Source organism: Ochotona curzoniae, unplaced genomic scaffold (assembly GCF_017591425.1).
Source record: "Ochotona curzoniae isolate NIBS_2020 unplaced genomic scaffold, NIBS_Ocur_1.0 contig_2404, whole genome shotgun sequence".
Classification (NCBI taxonomy): Eukaryota; Metazoa; Chordata; class Mammalia; order Lagomorpha; family Ochotonidae; genus Ochotona; species Ochotona curzoniae.
This window is the reverse complement of record NW_024465451.1, coordinates 11,921,890-11,934,196: the sequence shown is the minus strand read 5'-3', so window position 1 is coordinate 11,934,196 and position 12,307 is coordinate 11,921,890. Positions and strand designations below refer to the sequence as shown.

General features: G+C 56.0%; 1 protein-coding gene across 2 annotated transcripts; it reads left to right on the top strand.

Moving 5' to 3' along the window:
* Window positions 1-7,585: 7,585 nt before the first annotated feature.
* On the top strand, window positions 7,586-11,325 carry CLDN19 (claudin 19). 2 transcript variants are annotated; one of them, XM_040974458.1, is made up of 5 exons: window positions 7,586-7,938; window positions 8,970-9,134; window positions 9,236-9,320; window positions 10,444-10,596; window positions 11,277-11,325. In XM_040974458.1, the coding sequence occupies exons 1-5, from the start codon at window positions 7,716-7,718 to the stop codon at window positions 11,323-11,325; spliced, it is 675 nt and encodes a 224-aa protein (XP_040830392.1). In that variant the 5' UTR covers window positions 7,586-7,715. The 2 variants fall into 2 exon arrangements, with proteins under 2 accessions (XP_040830392.1, XP_040830393.1); XM_040974459.1 differs by lacking the exon at window positions 11,277-11,325 and having other exon boundaries at window positions 10,444-10,620.
* The last annotated feature ends 982 nt before the right edge of the window (window positions 11,326-12,307 follow it).

The window sequence follows — 12,307 nt, the reverse complement described above, 5'->3', positions numbered from 1 at the left end:
GGTTCAGGCCCCCGCCTCGTCAATATTCAATGTTGTAGGGGAGACGTAATAAATGTGGGATACCTGTGTGTGTATAATCCTAGGAAGAAACAATGCAAGTGAGGGCCTTAAGGCAGCGGCAGCAAGGGGCCTGATGCTGTGATGCAGAGGGGGAGGAGGAAGTGGGTGGCAGGCGGCCAGGACCTGAGGGGCCTTGGCCACTGTGAAGTCAAGGCATTGGCTTGGTGAGACAGGAGTCACGGAAGGATTCCCAGCAGGGGAAATGCCTTTGGATGATGCCTTGGCAGATATCCTGGGGCCAAGAGTGGAGATGAGAGCAGTGAGGGGATAAGCCAAGGAAAGGGACTGTGGCTCACACCTGGCAACGAGGGTCAAAGACTTGCTCCCATGCGGCTTTCTGAAATCGAGCCAGCAAGAGGTGCTGATGGAGGGAATGTGAGGACTGAGAAAGGCATGAAGATGATGGCTGAGCGGCTGGGAGGTGAGCTGCCTTTTCTTGCACCAGGAGCTGAGCAAGGCTGCAAGAGGAATGGCCACCAGGGCTTTGGGTGTTGGCGTGTCAGCACCTGGATTCAGAAGCAGACTGGGGGCTCGGGCGCAGCCTCTGCGACATGGGATGTGCGCAAGCAACATCTCAACCACTGCCAGATACAGGACACTCTGCTAGGTTGGAGGAATTGCTCTGTGATTGCATGCATCGCGGTGGATTCTCCCCTGACTTGTTCTGGTGACTCATGCATCATAGAAGACTGCGTTCACAGAAAGACCATGAACTTGGCCCACCTGCTGGGCTGGTGGAAACGTCACTGGTTGCTGTGACCTTCAACGAGTTACACAACCTCTGACTGTGCTTCCTCCCCAGGAACGGGGGCTGACAAACCTCACCTCCCAGAATGCGAAGTACCTGCCATGCTGCTTAGCGCTTGGTAGATACACAACATGACAGCTGCATCAGCCTGATTCTGGTTTTCCAGAAATTTCCACACAATGACCTTTTCCATTTTTATATAATGCTAACTACACGGAGACAGCAGACTGTCTCTGTTGAGCTCAGAACAATTTAATGTTTTCTACAGGAACGGAACCAAGATAAGTGTATGTAATTAGGCTGGGGCGAGTCATCCCGGAAGTAGAGGCTGGTGCTGGAGTCCTGGCCAAGAGGCGCCTGTGTTCGTCTGGTCTGTGTTTAGTAATAACATCAACAACAGGAAATGAAGGGAGAGAGTCTGTGGGAGGATGAGAGGGGCAACTTCACAAACATGGAATATTAGCCTTTCGTTACAAGGAAATGTCTGCTTAGGATTGAACCAGGACTGTTTCAGAGCACAAATTTCAGTGGCCTGGCTGTCTCAGCATCTGGTAGCAGTGTTCTTGCTGGCAGATACACCCATGGCAGGCGTCCAGGCTTTCACTTACAGTCGTCATGATCCATCCATGGGACTAAGGACCCAAGGCAATCACCTACCAACGCCATGATTGGATGCAAGTCCCCATCTTCTCAGTACTCACATTCAACAGAAGGTTTTGGGGACCAGACCATTAGTACATTTGTCCTTGGGGGAATTACATCTTTGAAACAGATCCAGGGACCGGGCAAAGTGGCCTAACAGCTAGAGTCCTCGCCTTAAACGTGCCAGAATCCCGTATGGGCACTGGTTCTAATCCTGACAGCTCCACTTCCCATCCAGCTCCCTGCTTGTGGCCTGGGAAGGCAGTCGAGGACGGCCCAAAGCCTTGGGACCCTGCACCTGTGTGGGAGACCTGGAGGAGGTTTCTGGCTTTGGATCAGTTCAGCTCCAGCCATTGTGGTCACTTGGGGAGTGAATTATCAAATGGAAAATCTTCCTCTCTGACTTTTCCTCCTCTCTATATTATCTGACTTTGCAATAAAAATAAATAAATCTTAAAAAAAAAAAAAAAAACTGAGATCCAAACCACTGCAAAGGGGGAAGACCTGGATGTGAAATGCTTTGATCCCTGGCACTCCAGGCAGCTCTAAGAGCTCTCAGCAGGGGCACCAAGAAGCCCATGTGCAGCACCATCAGAGAAGGAGGAAACATGTGCTGTAGAGGTGCCTGGCCCGGGCAGAGGGTGGGACACAAAAATGGGGCTGCCTGTATGGCTTCTGATGCGCAGGAAGGAGGCCAGCAGCCCACTGTGTGCAACAAAGAGAATATACAGTTACGGGGTTCCCATAAGGGGCAGCAGTTAAGGGAGGCTGCAGGGCGGCAGGACTGCCCACCAGCTCCCGGGGACCTGCTGAGCCTGTGACTCCATGAGAAGCTGATCCTGAGTTAGGAGCAGGAAGACCAGCACAATCCTGGAACTTCAGATGGTGGTTACAGCCATCAAGTCTGGCCCCACTCACTGGCAGTGGGGGACCAAGTGGATGTCTCTGGTTCATTAGGCAAGAAGCAAAAAGAGTTCTCTTTATGTCTGTTAGCCCACTGACAACAAAGACTTAACAAGGCCTCCATCAACCAGACACTGCCCGCAAGGAGAAGGCCTCGGCCTCAGCAGTCCAGGCGCCCGCAGGAGAAGGCAGTAGTAACACGGGCCCTGGGGTGTGGGGAAACCCAGCTCGGAACCCGTCGAGAGCAGATCTCCCATCACATGCTCTTCAGGCCCTTTAGACTTTCCAACAACCTATCTCACTGATTCTCTGACATCTGTCAACCCCCTCATGAACAGCTGGGGCGCTGCCACTTGGGGCACCCACATGGGTTCAAGTCCCGGCTGTGTCCCTGACCCCAGATTCCTGCTATGTTGTCAGTTGCTGCCATTCTTGTGGGAAATTAAGTTCTGGCTCTCAGCTCTCAGCTTCAGCCCTGCCCTAACTGTTAGGGGCATTTGGGAAGTCAACCAGTAGATGGGAGATACCTCTGTTTCTCTGTCTTTCAAATTAAATAATAATAATAATAATTTAAACATTTTTAGGGGCAGGCCCAGTGTGGTAACCAAATGGCTAAAGTCCTTACCTTGCACGCATCAGGATCCCATGTGGGTGCCAGTTCATGTTCCAACTGCTCTGCTTCCCATCCAGCTCCCTGGGACTGGAGACAGAACTGACCCAGCAATTGCAACTACCAGCGTGTGTGAAGGCTGATTTGGGTGATGAAGTATGCCGGACCCTGTATTGGCATGTACACAAAAGAATCAGGTCTAAGATGGCCTCAGATGAGATTTCTTTGGTGATTCCTTACTGATTGAACCACTGGACTCAGAACCCCAACCATTGCAGGTTCCATGGTCTGACCGCAGAGTGCATGTGTCATAGCTGGGCCTCCTCAGTGACTTAGACGGAGCAGTGGGCAGCGTATCCAGATGCACATGGAGGATATGGCAGTACACTGGAGCCTGCAGAGGACACATGGTACCATAACAGAGGACAGAACAAATTGATCAACTATTCCAACCAAGCACTGGCAGTGAATATCTGGGCAGATGGAGACTCTAAGGCGGATTGTCAGCCAGTGGATTCTGGAGAGATCTCGTCGCGATTGGAGTGGCGGGATCAACAACAATTCAGGACCGTGGAATTACCAAAACCTCTTGAGAACTTTATGGCATTGTAAATTTCTATTTCTCTTCCTGTTGTTGATTTTGTATTGTGGCTTTTTCATTTAAGGGGATGTATAGTAACTGTGAAATGGAGACTATCATATCCAGGTGTGAGGATACAATGCAGTAGGCATGTCTACTTCCAGATCAAGGAGAGACTCCCAATGAAACTGTTAACGATATCTTGACAATAGCATGCTGGACTCTCTGCCATTGTCCATGCCCACAATGATGGACATATTAATGTTTAGGAAGAACAATATTGCAGTAATAAAATAGGGGAACTCACTGGCAGGGAGGGGTTTTGGGGTTGGGGTCAGGGAAATCCCAAGGCCTATGAAACTATCATAAAATGATAATAATAATAAATTTAAAATTTTTTAAAGATCTATTTTTTTTATTGGAATGTCATATCTAAAGAGAGAACGAGAGACAGGGAAAAAGATCTTCCATCCACTGGTTGACTCCCAAGTAGCCAAAAAGGCTGGAGCTGAGCTGATCCAGACCCAAGTGCCAGGAGCTTCCTCTGGGTCTCCCATGCAGGTGCAGGTCCCAAGGCCTTGAGCAATCCTCTACTTTTCCAGGCCACAAGCAGGGAGCTGGAAGGGAAGTGAAGCAGCCAGGGTACAAATCAGCACCCATATGGGATCCTGGCACATGCAAAGCAAGGACTTCAGTCACTAGGCTATTGTGCTAGGCCCAGCCTAAATAAATTTTGGGAAAAAAAGAAAAGAAAAAAAGATATTTTTCCCAAAAAGTGTTTTTTTTTTCTTTCCCAAAAGGTGTTATTCTGAAGCCAGTGCTGTGACATAGTAGGTTAATCCACCTCATATGATGCCAGTTTGGGTCCTGGCAGCTCTACTTCTGACTCATCTCCCAGCACCAGATGACACCTGCTAGGATCCCTGCACCCTCTGGACTTCGTCCTGACTCAGTGCTGGCCATTGTGGCCGGAAGTGAAGGAGTACATAGAATGTTTCTCTGTAGCTCTTCCAAATAAATAAATGAATGTTAGGGAGCGAGAGATCATCATACTTGTCATTGAGTAGCCAGGCCCATAGCAGCAGAGGGACCTGCCTGATGTCACACAGCTTTCCCACAGCCGAAGTAAACCCGGAGCCCCGATTTCCTGGAGAAACAGAAACAGGAGAGACAGAGAGGAAGATCTTCCATCCAATGATTCAATCCCCAAGTGAGCGCAACGGCCAATGCTATGCCGATCCGAAGCCAGGAGCCTCTTCCAGGTCTCACACGCGGGTGCAGGGTCCCAAAGCTTTGGGCAGTCCTCGACTGCTTTCCCGGGCCACAGGCAGGGAGCTGGAAGGGAAGCGGGGCTGCCGGGATAGAACCGGTGCCCATATGGGATCCCGGGCGTGCAAGGCGAAGACCTTAACCACTTGAGCCACCGCGCTGAGCCCAAGGAATGTACTCTCAACAGCAACAAAGCAACTTTAATTCTCTCTGAGCTTGGAGCATGGTTGGGGCAGAATCCAGAGTCTCCATGCCATTCCCAACAGGCCTGGGGTTCCCTGGCTGCGGGGGATACTGGAGCAGGGCATGGGCATGGGCACCACTCCAGAAGCAGATCCAAGCTGCAAAGGTGCTGGCACCCAGATGAGGGGCAGCCATGGGAGCAGCCAGCACAGACTCAAATCAAACCACCCTAAATGACAGAGAAGACGACAACAGCATGTGGCAGGGGAGTGCTCCGGCAGGTGCAGGGGTGCTGGGGGATAGCTGGTTCCCTGTTGGCCAACGGAGGGGCGTGGCCTGGTGGCTCCAAGGGGTGTGGCCTGCTGCATCAGTGGCCCTTGAGGCTCAGGCTCAGAGAAGGACCTGGGATGGTGTGAGACTCCTGGCTCATCCTTCCCAAGAGATAGTTCCCACACCATGCAGGGAGAAGGGCCGAGGCCCAGCTGGGGGCAGGCAGGGCTTGCCGTTCGGGCCCGCATGTGCTGGGCAGCTGCTGGCTACAGCCGTCAGCTTGCACCAGACACTTTAGCAAACCTGGGCCACTTGGCGAGGTACAGACTGAGATTCTACCATCAGCACAGTTCCCACATACAGGCCCATCCTAGGACAGCCTGCCTCCTGCCCATGTGGCCACAACGCCCCTCTCAGAGAGGCAGGGTGTGGGGAGAGACCCTGGGAGCCAGCAGCACTCAGGTCCACATGGAGAATACTCCGAGTGACTTCCTGGGAATCGGGGGAGGCCTGCTTGCAGAGTCCGTGAATGGCTGGGTAAGAAGCTCTGGCTGCTGGGTATCGTTGGATGCTGCTGGGTCTGGGGGAGGGGGTGTGGGTTCACCTCCTCTCCCCTCTCTGTCCAGTCTGTCCCCTCCCCCTTTAAAAAAGATTATTTGTTTATTTATCTTATAGTAAACAATTACAGAGAAAGAGTGGGGAGAGAGATCTTTCATCGGCTGGCTCACTCCCCGAATGTTCACAACAGCCAGGACTGGAGCAGGCCAGAGCCAGGAGCCACAAGTTTTTTCTGGGTTTCCCACATGGGTGCAGGGGTCCTAGCACTCCTCCCAGGCACATTAGCAGAGAGCTGGATTGGAAGTGGAGCAGTGAGTCTCAAGTGGATGCCACTATATGATGCCAGTGCTGCAAATGGCGGCTTAACTTGTCTGCCCACCTTGGTTCCTATCATGTCACCGTCTGGTTGAAGAATTTGAATTCAGGGCTGATTTCTCTGCTGCTGTTCTAGACCCCAGCTACTCTTCCAGTCCTGCGGTTTACAGCAATGCAGGTCAGTGGATTCAGACACACGTAGCTCTGAACTTGCCAGCACAGAAGGCCTCACAGGGACCCAGTGTGAAGACTGCAGGCCAAACAGTGCCCCTCCCGACCCCTGTGAGGGTGGGAGCCCCAGGCCATACCAGGAGCCCACGCCTTGGCAGAGCGGGCACACAGGGCTGCCATTGTCTGAGCAAGCACCCCCTTGTTTGCATAGCCACGTGAAGAATGCAAGGGAGCTGCTGGGGATGTGTCCCTGCAGAGGGGGCAGGGGCTATGGAGGGAGACAGTTCCCTGGGGTCTGCAGCAAGACCCTGCCTTCCCCCAAGTCAGTCCGGGGAAGGCTGGGGGACAGCTAGGGGGGCGGCCAGGGGCCAGCTAGAGTGGGAACACAGTGGTCACATTCCTGCTGCACCCACACTGAGCTGGGTGCCAAGGGAACGTGAGGGGATTGCTAATGAGCTCGAGGAGAGTTAAACATTCCCCTGCTCCTGAGGCCTGAGCGTGCTGAAGGAGGTGGGGCACTAAGAGGGGGCAGCCTGAGCCAGGCTGTGGGTCTCAGGTACCAGTGGGAGCCACCAAGCCAGCCAGCCAGCCCTGGGATTAAGGCATGAGCAATCAATCCATTCCCCTTCGAGCTGATGTCAGAAAGTCAGTGCTGTCTCCCCAGCTCCCCATCAGGCCCCTTGCAGGCAGGCAGCCAGCTCTGGCCTGGCTTCAGTCGGGCCCCTTAATGCCCCTCAGATCTCAGACCCATCGCTGAGTGCCCCTCGCTTGGATGCCCAGGAGCCCTCTCCTGACTCTCCCACCCCAGCTCAGCTAGCAATGCCACACTGGCCCCAGACAGGTCTCCCAGGAGCGCTCCTTGAGGTCTCCCTCTGGCCTGGCATTCCTGTTCTTCTCTGCCCTCAAGTCAGGGCAGAGAAACCCACAGTCAGATCAGATCAGCCGCCAAGGGCAAAGTCCAGCTTCCCAGGGCTGGTGCCCGGGTGGGATTAACAGAGTCTGAGGGTGCTTGATCCAGGTTCCTAAGGGGTTTCCTTCTGAGAAAGCCCTGGAGCTACTCCTCCCAGCCCCTCCCTTCCCCGTCCCCAAGACTGCGGGCGGGGCAAGGGCACCCACCTGGCCCCTGTGGGCTGGCCCCCTCCATCCCAGGGGGCTGGGCGAAGCTCTACAGGACCCTGGCTTCAGTAGTCACTGTGGGCGGGCCCCTGGCCTTTTCCAGCCCTGGGGGCCTCCCCCTGCATTCTGGAGTTTGGAGTTGCCGCTGCTGCTGCCAAGGCTGCTGCCTCTGACCGTTCTCTGTTGGCTCGCTCTAGCTGCTGTTCCTCTCATCTGGCCATGACCACCGAGCCGCTCAGGACCCTGGCCCAGCTCTGAGACCTGGGACCTTCCGTCACCTCCCCTGGGTCATGGCCAACTCGGGCCTCCAGCTCCTGGGCTACTTCCTGGCCCTGGGTGGCTGGGTGGGCATCATTGCCAGCACGGCCCTGCCACAATGGAAGCAGTCTTCTTACGCGGGCGATGCCATCATCACGGCCGTGGGCCTCTATGAAGGGCTGTGGATGTCCTGCGCCTCTCAGAGCACCGGTCAGGTGCAGTGCAAGCTCTACGACTCACTGCTCGCCCTGGATGGTAGGCCTTGGGCTGGTGGGACTGGGCTGACACTGGGGCGTCTCAGGGAAGCAGGCTGGGGAGGCAGGGAGGGACAGAAACAAGCTTCCTCCTGTTTGAAGTCAGCATTGGGCTCCACCAGCCAGTGCCCCCGCTGAACCCCCAACTGCTAGTCTGTGTGCAGGGAGTGTCCAAGACAGCCTGCAACTCTCATAAAGGTCTGGCAGCCTCGGGTCTAGATCTCAGCTCTGCCATCATAACCTTGAACAAGTGCCTGAAGCTCTCAACACTGGGGTGGGGTGGGTGGTTCCTCCATGTGAAGGGGAAAGCTAACACCTGCTCTAAGACATGGGAGGAGGAACGGGGAGGGCCTGGCATTCCCCAAGGTCCAGTGCAGTCCCCTCCCTGCTCTCTCACACCTGCTTGCCAGGCTGCCACTCCTGCCCCAAGTAGGCATACCACATGGGTGCACACACACATTTGGGAACACAAGAGCTTGGGCACAGGTTTCCCTTGCTGGGCATGGAGTGGTGACAGGTGATTTGGAAGGGGGCATCCATGAGCTCTAACCCTGGAGCCACCCCTCCCCCACAACCACACACACACTGGGCAGAGCTGCTCTCTGCACTGTGCAGGTCCAGGTGCCCTGAGCCAGCAGAGGGCTCAGGACTGGCCAGCACATGGTTGCCACGGGCGACTCCCAGGCAGAGTGAGGACAGTTCAGGTGGAGGAGATGATCACAGGGGCTTCAGACTCCCTCAGCTCTTCCTTGTGTAGTCTTAGCCCTAGCAGGAATCCGTCCTTCTGCTCCTGGGAGGTTGAGGCAGGACCAGAAGGAGGACCAAGGCCAAGAAACAGCAGAAGAGCTGATTCTGAGGACTGGGGAGGACTGGGAAACGGGTCAATGAGAGGGGACTCTGTCCTCAGGCCCTGCCCTGGCTCCCTGTTAGTCACCCCTTGGGCTCACCTGCTGGTGGGTGGTTTAGCTCCCACTCAAGCTCCTGCCACCCTACCCCCACCCTCTGAGTGCCGCCCTGCCCCGTTCCTCCCAGGTCACATCCAGTCGGCACGGGCTCTGATGGTGGTGGCTGTGCTCCTGGGCTTTGTGGCCATGGTCCTCAGTGTCGTCGGCATGAAGTGCACGCGGGTTGGAGACAGCAACCCCATTGCCAAGGACCGTGTGGCCATCGCTGGGGGTGCCTTCTTCCTGCTGGCAGGTGAGTGCTCCTGGCTCCTCCACCATCTGGGTGGTCTCATTTGCAGCACTGGACCACACTCTGGTGACTCAATGGAACTGAGCATCCCACTTTGTCTGTAGGCCTCTGCACCCTGACAGCTGTCTCATGGTACGCCACCCTGGTGACCCAAGAGTTCTTCAACCCCAGCACACCTGTCAACGCCAGGTGAGTGTCAACTGGGCCTCTGGCTTCACTCTGTCTGAGAGACACCAGCTGAGAAGTTACTGGAAGTGGAGCCAAGCGGGATATGGCGTGCACGCTGGAGGGAGGGGCAGGAAGCTTCAGAGGTACCCAGGACAGTGAAGACTCCCCCAGGTGTGAAGTAGTTTGAACCCCAGCTCTGCACACACCTGGGCAGGTGCTCCATCTGCTTTGCTCCCCTGTAGAATGGAGGCAGACCACGAGGAACAGCATCCATGTTTGTGAGGGCAATGATGCAGCAGGGGTTCAGCTGATACTTGGGCCCTGAGGGTGCCTGGCATCCCTGGGCTGCTTTCCTGCTGTCGGTGGCAGCAGGGAAGGGAGATGTGACCAGAGAATCGGTCAGGGCAGATCATGTGACCTTTTGTTCCCACCCTGCAGTGCAAGGCAGCTGATCCCTCCTGCTCGTAGGGGTGGAGAGGTGGCGGGAGAACAAGCAGAAAATGACATGGCCGAGGTCTCGAGCAGGCTTGGGGCCCAGGAGAAAGCAGTGGAGGGCAGGCTTGGAGTTACTTAGGAACTGGCATGGTCCCACCGCTTGTCGGGTCTGGCTCCAGATGCTTTTTGGAAGGCCCCATGCAGAGCATGGGACAATTTCTACCCCAGACACCTCAGTGGGACTTAGGTCCTGGGATGGAAAGAAGGTGACAAGAAGTATCTGAACTGCCACAGTCAGGAGGGCTTCTTGGAGGAGGCAGAGGTATGGAGGAGGGAGAAAATTGAGGAGACTTCAGGTGTGAGGGTATTGGAGACACCAGGGGCAAGTGCCCGATACTGAGTAAGGCACAGGAGAGCCAGGAGGCCACTGGGCAGCAGCCAGCAGTGCCAGGTGTGGACAGCCCAGAGAGTTGGATTAGGAGCAGGGAGCTCAGCCATCTGGGCTTCTCAGACCCTCCCCTGTCCCCTCCACTGGCAGAATGGGAAAATGAGCCCAAGGTTCTCAGGGTTAAGAGGACCTCATCTCTTTTATCTGAAGGAGACAGGGAAGGCTCTAGGTCCCCTTGTCCTAGCACCTGAGAGGGTTGGGGTGAGGCAGGCAGAGCCTGGGCTTGGAGCCACAGCTGATGGGTACTCTTCTGCCTTGTAGGTATGAATTCGGCCCTGCCCTGTTCGTGGGCTGGGCCTCAGCTGGCCTGGCCATGCTGGGAGGCGCCTTCCTCTGCTGCACGTGCCCGGAGCCCGAGCGGACAAACAGCAGCCCACAGCCCTACCGGCCGGGCCCCTCGACGGCTGCCCGAGAGTACGTCTGAGTGTGCCTGCCCTGGTGCCCTCCTGCCCAGCACTCCAACCAGCTGCTACTGTACCTAGGGTGGGGCCGGTAGGGTTCAGAATGTCCCCCCGCTCAGGCCAGGCCTCTGGACACCCACCCTGCAATCTGAGACCCACGTGCAAATGTTCAGAGAGGGGGCTGAGGCAGGGCCCAACCTGTCACATGCACTGGACCCCAGCCTGCTCGTACGGCCTCATGGGCATATTGTGGACAGCAGCAGCTGGGCCGGCTGGCCCCTTTGTTTGCCCCCTGAAGGGCTACTGTGTGCTGGGCCAGGGGTGGGGGCGGGAGTCTGCAGCGACCATGGCAAGCTCTAGTGCCCAGCAGTCTGTCCGCTGTCTTGGTTCCCCTGGCTGCTTCCTCCCAGCTTCCCTGTGGAAGAGACAAGGCCAGGATAACAACTGTCCCCTTGTTGCACACAAGGAAACAGCAGCCCAGAGAGACCAGAACCCTTAGCCCTGCTTTCTGTCCCCCACACGCAGGGCACCCTGCACTGCCTGGATACATTGCATCCATTGCTAGGTCAGCCCACACTGCCCCACCCTTGGGGATGGGCCCTGGTCCCAGCGCACTGGCCAGGCTCCGTGCTGGCCTGAACCGTGCAGCCCCCACCTCTCCCACTAACCAGCTCTCTCTCTTTTGACTTGCAGACCAGTCGTTAAATTGGCTGCCTCCGCCAAAGGCCCTCTGGGTGTGTAATGGCCAGGTCCCCAGCCAGGCTCTGTTCCCTACCACAGCTACACTGTGTGTTTGGTATTTTATGGAAAAAGAAATCAACCAAAGCCCTAAGTATGGTGTCATTTGGTCTGTCCCTGGCGTGGCTTAGAAGGGACCAGGCTCAGAGAACTTAGAGTTGACCCGTGGGGCTTTTGCAATGGGTTACAGGGCACCCCCAAGTCCTCTCTCTCCTGAGTAGCTTGCCCAGGATGGCCTCTCCCAGGTTTAGCACCAGAACCTGGGCAGAGATCCCAACCCTGGTAACCTCCCCTAGCACAGGGAGCAGACCCCAGGGGGAGCCCCTGCTGGGGAATGATGAGGTCCACAGGTGACAAGCATGCCCTCACTCTGCCCTGCAGCACAGGGCTGGCCAGCAGAGACGAGCAAAGCAACGTTGTGTGGCAGCTGCTTGGGGCAGAGGCCATAGGGGAGGATGTCAGGGCCGTCCTGGGCCAGGTCTGTAGCCAGCCCAGTCCGGCCCCTGTGTCCAGGTGTGGCGGGCCCAGCTCTGCCACAGAGCGGGAAGAGGGTGGCTCAGCTTTAGGCAGAGCTCCAGGCTACACTCAGAGGTGCGGTCCGAGCTGGGAGGGTTCTTGGTCTTCAAATCTTATCCCTTGTAAGGACAAAGGAAAAACTGGAAGGAATGTGGGGAACCCTCCACACGCCCCATAAGCCAGGCTGTGTCCCGCACCCCGAGACTCCCCTACCCAGCCTGCTCTTCTCCTGCCCCTCACACCCACTTCCAGCCTGCTCCGCCCTGGCTTCTTCTGCCAACAGTCTGTGACACATCTCCCACCAAGTCATTGGGTCCCAAGGATGCAGCTGAACTTCTCCCTCCAGCCGGATGCTGAGAGGTAAAGCAATGGAAACCCAGCAGGACCAGATAACAGTCACACTCATTGCAGAGCACTTAGGGATGTGAGGGTGCAACAAAAGGAGCTGTGGGGTGGCCTGCTCGATGCAC